Source organism: Kogia breviceps, chromosome 2, assembly GCF_026419965.1.
Source record: "Kogia breviceps isolate mKogBre1 chromosome 2, mKogBre1 haplotype 1, whole genome shotgun sequence".
Lineage (NCBI taxonomy): Eukaryota > Metazoa > Chordata > Mammalia > Artiodactyla > Physeteridae > Kogia > Kogia breviceps.
The window spans coordinates 28,493,420-28,506,387 of record NC_081311.1 but is presented as its reverse complement, the minus strand read 5'-3'; the positions used below and the strand labels follow the sequence as shown (position 1 = coordinate 28,506,387).

Below are 12,968 nucleotides of genomic sequence, written 5' to 3'. Positions count from 1 at the left end.
ACTGCACAACCAGGAAGTCCCTCTAGTCTCTTTCAATCTACAATAGCCCACCTACCTTTTAGTTTTGTTTTTCATGACATTGAGTTTTTTGGAGAATTCAGGCCTTATTGGTTGGAGACAACAGTGTTTAAGGAAATGGAAGAGTCCCTGACAACTGAGGGGCATGGGAGACTCACCAAATGCAGCCAAGCAATTCAAAATTAACTAAAACTTAAAATAAGTTTAAGGAAGAACAACAAAGTTCTGATTTTCCTCACAACTTCTACAATGCTTTTGGGGAAAAATCAAGTTAATTGCCTCAAAATATTGATGCCTCTGTATTGCTGTCATATTGATATTTTTTCTGCTCTGGGGGTAATACAGCACAGCCCAGCAGTGGAGGTCAAGACGGAATCTTGAAGAAGAGTAGAAGTTTATCAAGCATGGGCAGGTGATAATTTCAGGAAGAGGAAACCTCAGTTAAGATGAAAACTCATCCATAGAATTCTGTTATCTTTTTTCTAAATTGAGGTATATGGAACTCAGTGTTATCTTTGCAACTTTCCAGCAAATCTAAGTCTGTTGTAAAGTAGAAAGTTTATGGGAAAAAAACTCATCCATTAGAATTTAAGGTAGCTCAAGGTAGCTCAATACAGTGTACAGTGTCAGAGTAACAGGGAATGAAATTGAAAAAAGGAATAAAATAGGGGCCTTGTATGCATGCTAGGAAATCTGGCTTTAGAAAACACATTCTTCCCAAGCACACATGGAACATTCTCCAAGATAGATCATGTATTGGGCTACAAGTCTGAATAAATTCAAGAAGATAGAAATTATATCAAGTATCTTTTCTAAGCACAGTGGCATGAAACTAGAAGCCAGTAATAGGAGAAAAATTGGAAATTCACAAAAACATGGAAATTAAATAACACACTCTTGAACAAATGGACAAAAAGAGATCAAAAGGAAAATCAAATGAAACAAATGAAAATGGAAACACAACATACCAAAACTTATGGATATAGCAAAAGCAGTTCTAAGAGGGAAGTTTACAGCCGTAAATGCCTATATCAAGAAAAAATACCTCAAATAAACCTCAAGGAGCTAACATTACACCTCAAGGAACTAGAAAAAGAACAAACTAAGCCCAAGGTTAGCAGAAGGCAGGAAATAATAAAAATTAGAGCAGAAATCAGGCTTCCCTGGTGGTGCAGTGGTTGAGAATCCACCTGCCGATGCAGGGGACACGGGTTCGTGCCCCGGTCTGGGAAGATCCCACATGCCGCTGAGCGGCTGGACCCGTGAGCCATGGCCACTGAGCCTGTGCGTCCGGAGCCTGTACTCCGCAGCGGGAGAGTCCACAACAGTGAGAGGCTCGCATACCACAAAAAAAAAAAAAAAAAAAAAAAAAAAAATTAGAGCAGAAATAAATGCAATAGAGAAATGGAGAATAATGAAACTAAGAGTTGGTTTGGAAAAGATAAACAAAATTGACAAAACTTTAGCTGGACTAACCAAGACAAAAAGAAATTAGGACTCAAATAAATAAAGTTATGAATGAAAGGGAAGACTACAGAAATACAAAGACTATGTAAGCAATTATCTGCCAACAAATTGGACAACCTAGAAGAAGTGGATACATTCCTAGAAACATATAATCTACCAAGATTGAGTCATGAGGAAAAAATCTGAACAAGTCAATAATATGTAACGATTTTGAATCAGTAATCAAAACCTCCCAACAAAGAAAAGCCCAGGATCAAATGGTTTCACTGGTGAATTCTAACAAACATGTAAAGAATTAATGCAAAAAAAAAAAAGAATTAATGCTGATCTTTCTCAAACTCTTCCAAAAAAATTGAAGAGGGAACACTCCCAAACTCATCTTATGAGGTGAGTATTACCCTGATACCAAAGCCAGATAAGGATACCACATGAAAAGGAAACTACAGGCCAATATCCCTGATGAATATAGATGTAAAAATTCTCAACAAGATACTAGCAAACCAAATTCAACAGCACATTAAAAGACTTATATGGGCTTCCCTGGCGGCGCAGTGGTTGAGAGTCCACCTGCCGATGCAGGGGACACGGGTTCATGCCCCGGTCCGGGAAGATCCCACATGCCGCGGAGTGGCTATGCCCGTGAGCCATGGCCGCTGAGCCTGCGCGTCCGGAGCCTGTGCTCTGCAACGGGAGAGGCCACAACAGTGAGAGGCCCGCGTACCGCAAAAAAAAAAAAAAAAAAAGAAAAAGACTTATATGCCATGATCAGTTGGGATTTATCCCTGGGATGCAAAGATGATTCAACACACACAAATCAATAAATGTAATATAATACATTAACAGAATGAAAGATTAAAACTGTGGTATTTTCAGCTCTATCTTGGGAGAACCCTATATCCTAAATGTAATTGGGGATGTTGTCCACTCTATATATGTATATCAATTTCAAAATGCTAGTTTGTGTCAGGCTATGTATCTGGCTAAATGCTTCAAATTTTGTATGAAAAAGTTATAGAAAGTTTAAGAAAGAGCCAAAGAGAATTACATTAGACTAGTTCACCCTCGGAAACACAAAAGTAATATGAAATACTATTAAAAGTTTGGTTTCTAAGTTTAAAAAGTCTGGCTTTTTCAAAGAGGCCAGGAGAAGTCATGAAAGAAATCTAAGCAGGAGAAATGTGGCCAGTTTACATTTTAGAAAGATTGGTCTGCCAGCAGCCTGGACTGCAGGTTGGAGGGATATGTAACAGAAGACCACAGCAACAGTCCAGAGAAGAAGGGGATAAATGATGGTGGACTAGAACTTAAATGGTGGGAAATGACAAAAACAAAATTAAGAACTCTTTGGAGATGGAATTGGGGACCTCAGGCACCTTCCTAACCACTAACACCCAACTCTGGATATGGTTGACTGTCTTCCAAACTAGACTGGTCAGTCAGTATCCTCCATCCACTGATGTCTTTAGTCTGAAAGGAAAACAGGTCCCTGGGAGCCCCCCCTGACCCTGCAGACACAAGTAGGAAGGTATTTTATAAAAATGCTTTATTTAATGAGTAGCAGCCCGAGTGGCAGCCCGACCTCCCCACCTAACACGTACACACACATACACATCCTGTCCTTGTATTTCCAAAAGGGAGCACATGCTAAGATGATATCCATCCCCAGCCATCTGACTCATACAGAGAACAGACAGGAGGGGCCCATCCCATACACCAAACGATCGCAACAACACTCCTTGCACTGTTTCTGTTCAGTCTAGAAGACTTGGCCTGAAATTGTTTTAAGATTTTCTGTTATTTGCAATGTTATGGAAAAGTAAGTTACTGACATTCACAAGGTGACAAACTGTCACGAACAAGACTGTTTTGTTTTCCTTTTTAAATTTAGAATCCTGTTAGCAATACATTACATCCTTAATAGAAAAAAACCACCATTTACACAGTAACTCAAAACCCAACCATTTAAGAAAATAATGTAGTAATCAACTGCTACCAGGGAAAACCGCCCACTCATTTGATTCTACTGGCAAGTCCAGGTTTATGAAAACTTTGAGAGAGTCTCTGTCCTGAATGGATGATGAAGCATTCAAGTAAAAGGTAAGGAGTTATAAGTGTGAGTTTTTTGAGGGATTCTGCCTCAGAAAAAGTTCTTCCAGGAGTAGCCACAGTCCTCCAGTTTATTCAAATGTTGCGAAGTTTCTGGGATGACCAGCATAGTTGCCTTTTGAGGAGTTTTGACAATTCAACAGCCTCAAGATTCAGGTCTTATAAAACATTCTTGCCACATTAAAAAAGACTTTGTCCCACAGGAATAAGCTTTTCATCGCTTCTCCAGCTTCTTGTATTTGGCTTCTGCAGGGGGGAGAGGGAGAAGAAGTTATACCTTTTAAAATTGGCTCTTGGGCTTCCCTGGTGGCACAGTGGTTGAGAGCCCGCCTGCCGATGCAGGGGACACAGGTTCGTGCCCCGGTCCGGGAAGATCCCACATGCCGCAGAGCGGCTGGGCCCGTGAGCCATGGCCGCTGAGCCTGCGCGTCCGGAGCCTGTGCTCCGCAACGGGGGAGGCCACAACAGTGAGAGGCCCGCGTACCGAAAAAAAAAAAAAAAAAAAAAATTGGCTCTTACAGATACTTTTCAGTTAGCATTTCTAGGCAAATTCAAAAACGTCTATTACATTAAAAAATATCTATTAACTTCAGTCCTCTTAGCTGTCCAAACTGTATCCAAATTATAGGCATACCATAAATGGCAACTATCATATTAGCTAAGGACAGATATTTGGATATCTGTCCAAATATAATCAATGTGCGCAACTTAAGGAGTCAAATATACACACACAGAACTGAGAACCTAACATGAGTTCCCTAAGTTCTAACCCTATCAACGGTACCTGCTCAGATGCTCCACCAGGGTTAAGCAGACCTACTGGCACTTGAGCCACCAGGAGCCTTACAAAGCACAGGAAATTGCCTCTCCAGGCTCTGTCCCAGGCACCCTCTGAGAGCCAGACTGGGACTTTCAAGAAGTATGTTTCACCTTTTATTTTCTTATCCCTATCCCTTACTCTAGGAAAACAATTTTGAAAGATACAGAAATTTAAAAGACCATCAAATAAACCTCAATGTTATGGATTCCCTTTGTCTTTAAAACTTTGAAAGCATCTGGCACAATGCCTTCTAAAGTTCACAGTCACCATTTAGTAAATTTAATTGTGGACAATGAAACTGCTAACTACCACGCATGTCTCAGTCTGCTACAAACCAATCTTTTGAAGAAGTCAACAACTGTCAATGATAAAAATAAAATAATCTTTAAATTATATCTAGGCTAAAAACAACTACATTATTTTTAACCATGGATATAAGAGCCAGAGTCAATTAGCAAGGCATCAATACTAGTACCAGTTTCCTCCTTAAAGGAAAAGTAACCCTTCAAGAAAGCCTTGATTGACTACTCTGTTTTTTAAGACATGTATCTACATTATTAAAGATGCTTCAGCCTGCTGAACCACAATGAAGGAGCTTGAGCTTTGTAATCAATCAGACCTAGTTTGAAATTGCTCTTCTATATACTAGCTTTGTGTCCTTAAGCAAGTTATAACCCCTTCAACCAGTTTCCTCTTCAATAGAATCGGGATAAAAATCATGTACTTACCTCAGAGACTGAAGGATGAAAAACATAATAGATGCAAAATATTAAGAACAGTGCCTGATATATCATTATGTACTCAGGAAATGTTATTTTATTATTGTCACTAATAAAAAGTTACTTTCAAGAGGTTTTGTGAAGATTAAAATACATCACTGTAGGTACATCATAAATGTTAAACATCTTATTATATAAGGTCATACTGGCAGGAGGGTCCTCATCAAATCAAAACAGAAATAAAAATGGTTACCCAGTTTTTTTGAATACGCATCCAACTTGTAGGCTGCCTGCTCAAGAGCTGCTACCTGCTCCTCAATTACATTGATCTGATCCAGATAAGGCTGTAGTCCAGCATCTTTAAAAACAAAGACAGACCACAGGTTTATACAACATCAACAAAGAGTGCAGAAAAAAGTGGAAAGCATGCTAGTGTCTCTCCAGCTCTGCCTAAGACAGAGTGGGTGGAGTGACATGATTCTGATCACTAGCAGGCAGATGCCTTAGAAGACAGCTAGCTGATCAGGTATGATGGCTACCTAAACAAAGTTAAGTCTCTCTCATCTACTGGTTTTCCTCTCTTAAATTCCTTGCTCCTCAAGCAATCTTTCCGTTACTGATTCAGTTTCTTGGGTACTCCCAGACCAAGAAGGAGAGCCCTAAAGACAGGGAACACAAAGATAAGTCAATGGGAAAATATATTCTACCAGTCTAAAGGAGCATTTATAGATGTTCTGGTTTTCTGTTTATAAAGTAGTCCTTTATAGATTTCACTGTTAAATTAATTCACTGTTTTTCCAGGAATAAAAGGATCAAATCAAGATCCAGAAGCAGAAAGAACCATACCACCAAAGCATGCTAATCCTCACAATGGAAGAAATTCACCTTAATTTTCTAATTCACTTTTAGAAAATGAGCTCCCTGAGGACAGGGGCCATGTTCCCTTCCCTTCCCCACTGCCCCAAGCACAAAAGAACATTAAATACAAACATGTTTAATTGTAAAAAATGATTACTTACACTTCTGGTTTAAGTCCTTTAAGTTTCTACTAATGTTTATAGCAATATCTTTCATTTCAAGATACTTCAGGCTGGTTAGTTTATTCATATTTTCCAGAAGCTTATAGTCTTCACTGGTGGCTTTAAAACAAACAGAAGATGTGATGCCTTTAAGATTTGTTTAGATAACTGGAATGTGAAATTAACTACCAAATGGTAGTTCAAGGCAGGACCTAGGGAATGTCAAAGAAGCAGGCCACTTTTGATCTATGACATTTATACTCAGCCTACGTACTCTAAATGTCTAAGTAGAAATTCAGGCAGCAATCAGAAAACTATTTAAACCAAATAAAATCCAGAAGCTTCAGGATCTTAGTTAGAAAGGAAAATGATAAACTCACGTACCAAGAAAAGGGAGGTGAAACAGTCTTGGTACCTCTACAACATGAAAACATAATTCGGCAGACTGCAGCATAAATACATATATATATCAAAATAGATATAAAGTCAACTAGGACCTCAACACTTCTTAGTAACTCATTTATTACTTGTGATTCTGTACACCATTTTATACACTGACTTCCAAACCATTTGCCTGCTTCTCACATCCTCAATTCCCTTCCCCATCCCGACTCAAAGCAAATGGCCTTTACTCCAACTTTCCCAAAAGCCAAGCCCACTTACATAAACTGCCTCAATCTTTCTGCCTCACTTCCAAACTTCTCTGTACCTTAGTATCTTCTCAAGAGGCAGAAGCGTTCCTGTTCTTGCCACGACAGCTCCTCCTCCTCCTGTGCGCCTGATCCCAATCTTTCTACCTCTTCAGGGCCTCTCTTCAGTCACCTCCTTTCCCTTGCCATTCCAAACTCTCTCTCCATCTTGGCACCTTCCTCTCTATCTAGAAATATATTCTGGTTTCCTTCAGCTCAAAAGCACTCCCTCTATTGTAAACCTACATCATTTGTTCAGTAAAGCAAAGAAGCTTCACTGCTAACCCTTCTGAAGGAGTAGCTTACACTCACTGCTTCCTCCTCCTCACCATTCACTCACGTAAACCCTTCCAGTCTTGTCTCTGTCCCCACCACCCAGAAAAATTACAAGCTCCAAGGTCATCAGTGCTCTTCTAACCACCAAATCCATGGCCTTTTCTCAGTTATTATCTTCCTGGGCCTCTCCATAATATTTGACACTACTGATCTCTCTCTCTGCATGAAACACTCATTTCCCTCGGCTGCTATAGCATCTTCTAACTGCTCTTTTTGAGTTTCTGTATCAGATCTCTTCTCATTTAACCCCCTTAACTATCAGTTTCTCAACTTTCCCTCAGCTGTGACACATGGCTGATGTTTACATGGGTGGCACATGGCTGATGTTTACATGGGTGGCACATGGCTGATGTTTACATGGGTGGCACATGGCTGATGTTTACATGGGTGGCACATTTCCACGGGCATTCCCAGGGTTATGCTAGCTTCCTTTCAAACTCAAAAAAGTATCTGTATAGGTAAGAGTGACAATCATAGGGAAATGACAATCCACTTAAAATTCATTTTGTAATAAATCATTTGGAAACCTAGGTACTTTAAGTACTGTTAATAAAAACAAATTAATTGCCCAATACAGGCATTCCCTGAGATTTTAGTCCAGGTCCTCTTATCTGCCTCTATGGTCTTCCCTGGCAGTCTCATCCTGCACAGCCTCAACTCACTCTGCTATGCAGCTGACTTCCAAATCTGTTTCTCCTGCTCTGATCACTCTCTGAGCTCTGGACTCACATGTTGAAGTCACCTGGATGTCTTGATAACAGTCACCTGAGTGTCCCAGTAATAACTAAAATCAGCCAAGTCAAAACTGAAAATATTATTTCCACACTAAACATGGTTCCTCTTTCCAACCTGCCCATTTTGGCTGATGACACCACCCAGGCTTAAAACTGCAGACACATCTTAAGCTGCTCCCATCCCTTAACACCCACTTCAACAAGTCCTATAAGTTCCACTTCTGTAATGTTTTTGCATCCATGCTCCCCTCCCCATTCCTTTTACCATCACTCTGTCACAGATGGTTACTTTTCATCTGAAATACTGCTCTGCTGTGTCTCCTCCATATCCATACTCTCACTGCTATCAAATTAGTCTCTCTCAAACAAGGGTCACACACTCAAATACCCAGGAGCCAACAGTATTATGTAAATTAGTGAAGCAAGCCAGGTGTTTGCATTTTAAACGCAAGATTACTCACTTCTACAAAGAAATACACTCTCCCACTTCTTGGAGCCTATGATCCTCTTAGTCTTAGTCTATCATTTACTTTACCAATTTTGATAGACACTGGTACAGAAAACCATTTCTGTACCACTACTAAAAAAACAACAATATAAGAACAGTAATAAATGGCAACTGACACCAGGTCTCAGTAAAAGGGAGAAAACAGGGAGTAGCTGGGGACCAACTGCACAGTGCTGGTCCATTTAAAGGAGACAATGCCCAACTCTAGCCAATTAGAGGCTTGCAAGAATGCGGGACTACTACTGCCAAATCTTTGGAATTTTTAAAGAAAAGGCAAAAAAAAAAAAATCTAGATTTTGTTGCTGGTTTCTTTTGCTCAGAAATAAACAAACAAATAACTAAATAGGCTGTTGGAGACTCACAACCCGTTCTATTCTGCACCAAGCATTTTCCCGTACATTCTGGTTCAGAAATTTAGCTCACAGCAACTTCCTGGGGAAGTGAAACAACATAACAGCCTTTATGAAAAGCCACACTGGACCAGACTTCATTTTTTAGATCCTCCTCCACACATGGGTCATGTGTTCACCTGGAAATACACACTGGACCAAAAAATTAATCATGTCCCAAAGGGTGGGAGAGACAAACCTAATAGATCCCTAAATCTGCAGGTCACTCCCCATTTCCCTTTAACCTCGTAAATACACCTGCTTCGCCAACAAACTGCTTGCTTATACCACCTCACTCACCAGTCATTTCCCACTTTTTGGCCAATCAGTCGCTTTACAGCCTTGTTCAAAATGCACCTCCCCCAAAGAAGCACTTCTTTTTTTTTCTTTTTTCTTTTTTTTTTTTTCTAACATCTTTATTGGAGTAAAACTGTTTTACAATAGTGTGTTAGTTTTTCCTTTACAACAAAGTGAATCAGTTATACATATACATATGTTCCCATATCTCTTCCCTCTTGCATCACCCTCTCTCCCACCCTCCCTATCCCACCCCTCTAGGTGGTCACAAAGCATGGAGCTGATCTCCCCGAAGAAGCACTTCTTGATGAATTCTTTTTTGTTTTCTCAGCCTCAGTCTACACTACGGAGGCCTGCAGGGCTGTATTAAGTATTCTTATGTGTTTCTGTACCGAATTTTTTTTTTATTCAAGTACAGTTGATTTACAATGTTGTGTTAATTACTGCTGTACAGCAAAGTGATTCAGCTATACGTATATATACATTCTTTTCTCTTTACATTCTTTTCCATTATGGTTTATCATAGACTATTGAATATAGTTCTCTGTGCTATGCAGTAGGACCTCGTTGTTTATCCTGTGTTGCTGAAAGTGGTTCGTGAATTTCTCCAGGGAACGGATGGACTTCTTTCCTACACATTCTTGACCTCCCCAAACTTCCACCAGGCACGTTTCGAGGTGTGTGGGGTTAGGGAGGGAGCCGCAGACTGACGCTGCTAAAGCACCTCACAGGCCTACCAGGGCCAAACCCCAGCTCCAGCGAGTGGTGCCCGGAACTACCGGAATCAACCCGGACCCCGCCTCACCCGTCAGTTCCCCAGTCAGGTAAGTTGCCATCTTGGAGAACATGTCCCTGCAGAGCTCAGTGATGTCAGCCTCAGCGGGCTCCTTTGCTTCCTCAGCGGTCTCCACGGCGGCATCATCTGGATCAAAGGAGAATGAGTAAATGCCCCGCCCTGCCTTGGTCCTAATCCAGCCACAGAAGCCTCTCCCTACATCCCTCCACCTGTCTTCATTGCATCAAATCGGCTCCATTCTCCATGTGCCGTAATTTCGAGTCCCTCACTTCGTCCCTGCCCCACCTGACACGCCAACTCTGCTCCCTTGCACCGGCCTCAGCTCACACTCGACCCCGCGGCCAAAGCTTCTCAGTCGCCCTGACAGGACAAACACGCGTACACACAGGCGCGCCCCTCCGACCTGCCCGCTCCCGCCAGGTGAGTCCTGGCACCTCGGACCCGTAACCCAGAGCCCCAGGCCTCCCACTGGACACTTCATCCCCATTCACTCCGCATACCCCGAACGGGCTCCTCGCGGTGGGTCTCTGGGACACCCTCGGCCGCCGCCGCCATGCCCGGCCCCACGCTGCTTCTGGTTCTGGGATCCCTGCGCATGCGCGCCGGGCGTGCCCCGCCCTCCCCGCTCCGGGTTCATTGCCCTGTGATTCTGCGCTTCTGGGCTAAGCCATACCGCAAGGAATGAGTGATAGCCAAGCGTAGGCACCAAGCCGAATTTGAAGCTAAAATAGCTTCGTGAGTCGATCAGCTGCTAGGAGTGCGACGTCTGGAACAAAGGATGCGCTCAATTCTGCGGCCACTCGCTGGCGGGATCACTAGCCTAGTAAGACCTCTCTGGGATGGGTCGAGCCCAGTGCGGCCTGCTGACTAAAATGACCGGAGACAAGTTAGCCCCTCCCCAGAGAATCCTCACCCCGGCTGCTATTAGTCACTGAAAGACTGCTCAAGGAATCCTTGCTTTTGAAGATAGTCTCATCTAGGCTCTGGGAAACCTTCGGGCATTATCCCTGAGCCGAAATACTCTCCCTTCCTGTGTCCTAGATTAATATAAGCTCATTGGACCTTTTTTGCCAAACTTCAGTTTGGCACCTACGTCTCTTGGGTTGATACAGCCTTTCTTTGTTTATTTATTTTTGGCTGTGTTGGGTCCTTGTTGCTGCGCATGGGCCTTCTCTAGTTGCGGCAAGTGGGGGCTACTCATCATTATGGTGCACGGGCTTCTCATTGCTGTGGCTTCTCTTCTTGCAGAGCATGAGCTCTAGGCTTGCGGGATTCAGTAGTTGTGGCACGCGGGCTCAGTAGTGTGGCTCGCAGGCTCTAGAGCACAGGCTCGGTAGTTGTGGCGCATGGGCTTAGTTACTCCGTGGCGTGTGGGATCTTACAGACCAGGTCTCGAACCCGTGTCCCCTGCATTGACAGGTGGATTCTTAACCACTGCACCACCAGGGAAGTCCCGAAACAGACTTTCTTGAAGAAAGCTTAGACCATAATTTTTTAGGACTGAGGATACACTCTGGTTATCTTAATTGCATTCAGCTGTTTCACAAGACCTCTGGGTATATAGAATGTATTTGATGGGATGGGAGAATGCGGGTGGGTGAAGGGAATGGATGAAAAAAGAAACTGGGGAGCAATGGAAGGTGCAGAATGAGGGAGGGATAAAGGTCACAGGGGCAGAGAGAGGGGATAAATATCAGGTCTCAGGATGCAGGCCTATACATCCAGAATCTTGGTGTAGGAGTTTTTTGTCTTATCCCTGCTTATCCTCCATCTGCACTCTCACCGCCCACACCCAACAGCGCACACATGCACACACAAACACACACACCATAATCTCTTCACTCTAAGGACCAGGCCTCCCTAGGTCACCATCTGCACTCCCTCCAATGGTAGTGTCAACTATTTCAAACCATTCCTATGAGTCAGAAGTTTTTCTTTCAGAACTCCTGGGGCAGCCAGCTTCTTCACATTGTCACTGCCTCAACTCTACACCTCCCAGCAGGGATGAGCTTTCTCTAGCAGGTACAAGGAGGGTTCACAGTTCCAGACTCTCTTCTTTCCCCTGCAGTCCCCGAAGCAAGTGCAAAGTCCTGGTTTTCCTAAGGATTTTTATTGATAATCACCAGGCAAACCCACATTGTCCTATGGAAGGACAGAGTCAGAGTCCCCCACATTTTATCCAAATATCTCGGAATCCTGAGGTCATTTCTTTGCCAGCTTCTCCTCAGGCTCCATTTCTGTCCTGGTTTACAGCCCCCTCAGTGTTCAGTGACATGTCTGGAGGCAGGCTCTTCCACTGAGTCTTCCTGGACTTTGCTGGGGAAGGCTGGGGGAGGTCATCACTCCAACTCCTCTGCAACATTGTACTCTCCCCACGAGAGAAAGTGTCCTCTCTGGCTTCCCCTTCTCTTTCACAGGGAAACCCTATAGGGAAGACATGAACCCCATGTGTACTGGCAGCGGATCTCTAGGTGCACAGAGGAAAAGGTTCACTAGCAAGTAGGAAGACATCTAGATATTGCTGTTCTCTCAGCTTCTACTTTTTTCGCAAATCATGGCTATCCAGATGCTTAGGAAAGTTATTAGTTATTACCCTCCTTTCCTTTATTATTTTTTATTGACTTTTAAAAAAATCATCACAGCAGAGTTCAGAGCACAGGGAGTGAGAGGCCCAGCGGGAGGTATTTCACAGAGTTACACTCAGAAACATTGGCTCAGAAGGCCGGGCACAGGGCGGGACTCAGCAGTAGCAGTGGTGGGACCTGCAGCCCTAGAAGTGGAGGGCGTGTGCTGAGGGGGCTTCTGGGGAAGTGGTGACAGAGGAGGCTGCTGTCTGATGCTTTAGGACCCCACCCCCACCACTCTGCTGCCTGCCCTGGAGTCCCCAGGGGGCTGGAGTCACAGCTGGGGCTGCCTGCAAGTGCTCCCAAATGACTTGTTCCCCCTGTTGGAATAAAAAGGGACAGGTCTTTTGGAGGAGGAGTTTGTGTCCCACTTTTCCTTTTTCCTGGATCTGTTTCTCCAACCTCAGACCCTCTCCTAGGGGCTAAGCCTGCCCTCAAGGCCAGAG

The 12,968-nt window shown here is 43.3% G+C and overlaps 2 protein-coding genes across 2 annotated transcripts in view; both read right to left on the bottom strand.

The window, feature by feature from the left end:
* Positions 1-3,011: 3,011 nt before the first annotated feature.
* BLOC1S2 (biogenesis of lysosomal organelles complex 1 subunit 2) lies at positions 3,012-10,502 on the bottom strand. Its single transcript, XM_059053297.2, has 5 exons — positions 10,399-10,502; positions 9,908-10,024; positions 6,150-6,269; positions 5,384-5,488; positions 3,012-3,837 (listed from the first exon to the last, which is right to left on the bottom strand). Exons 1-5 carry the CDS (start codon positions 10,493-10,495, stop codon positions 3,806-3,808), a joined length of 471 nt encoding a protein of 156 aa, XP_058909280.1. The 5' UTR covers positions 10,496-10,502; the 3' UTR covers positions 3,012-3,805.
* A 2,166-nt stretch (positions 10,503-12,668) lies between these two features.
* The window catches only part of PKD2L1 (polycystin 2 like 1, transient receptor potential cation channel), a 32,978-nt gene continuing 32,678 nt past the window's right edge, over positions 12,669-12,968 (bottom strand). Inside the window, 1 exon segment of the mRNA XM_059053576.2 lies at positions 12,669-12,842. Coding sequence (XP_058909559.1) covers positions 12,669-12,842 — 174 coding nt within the window.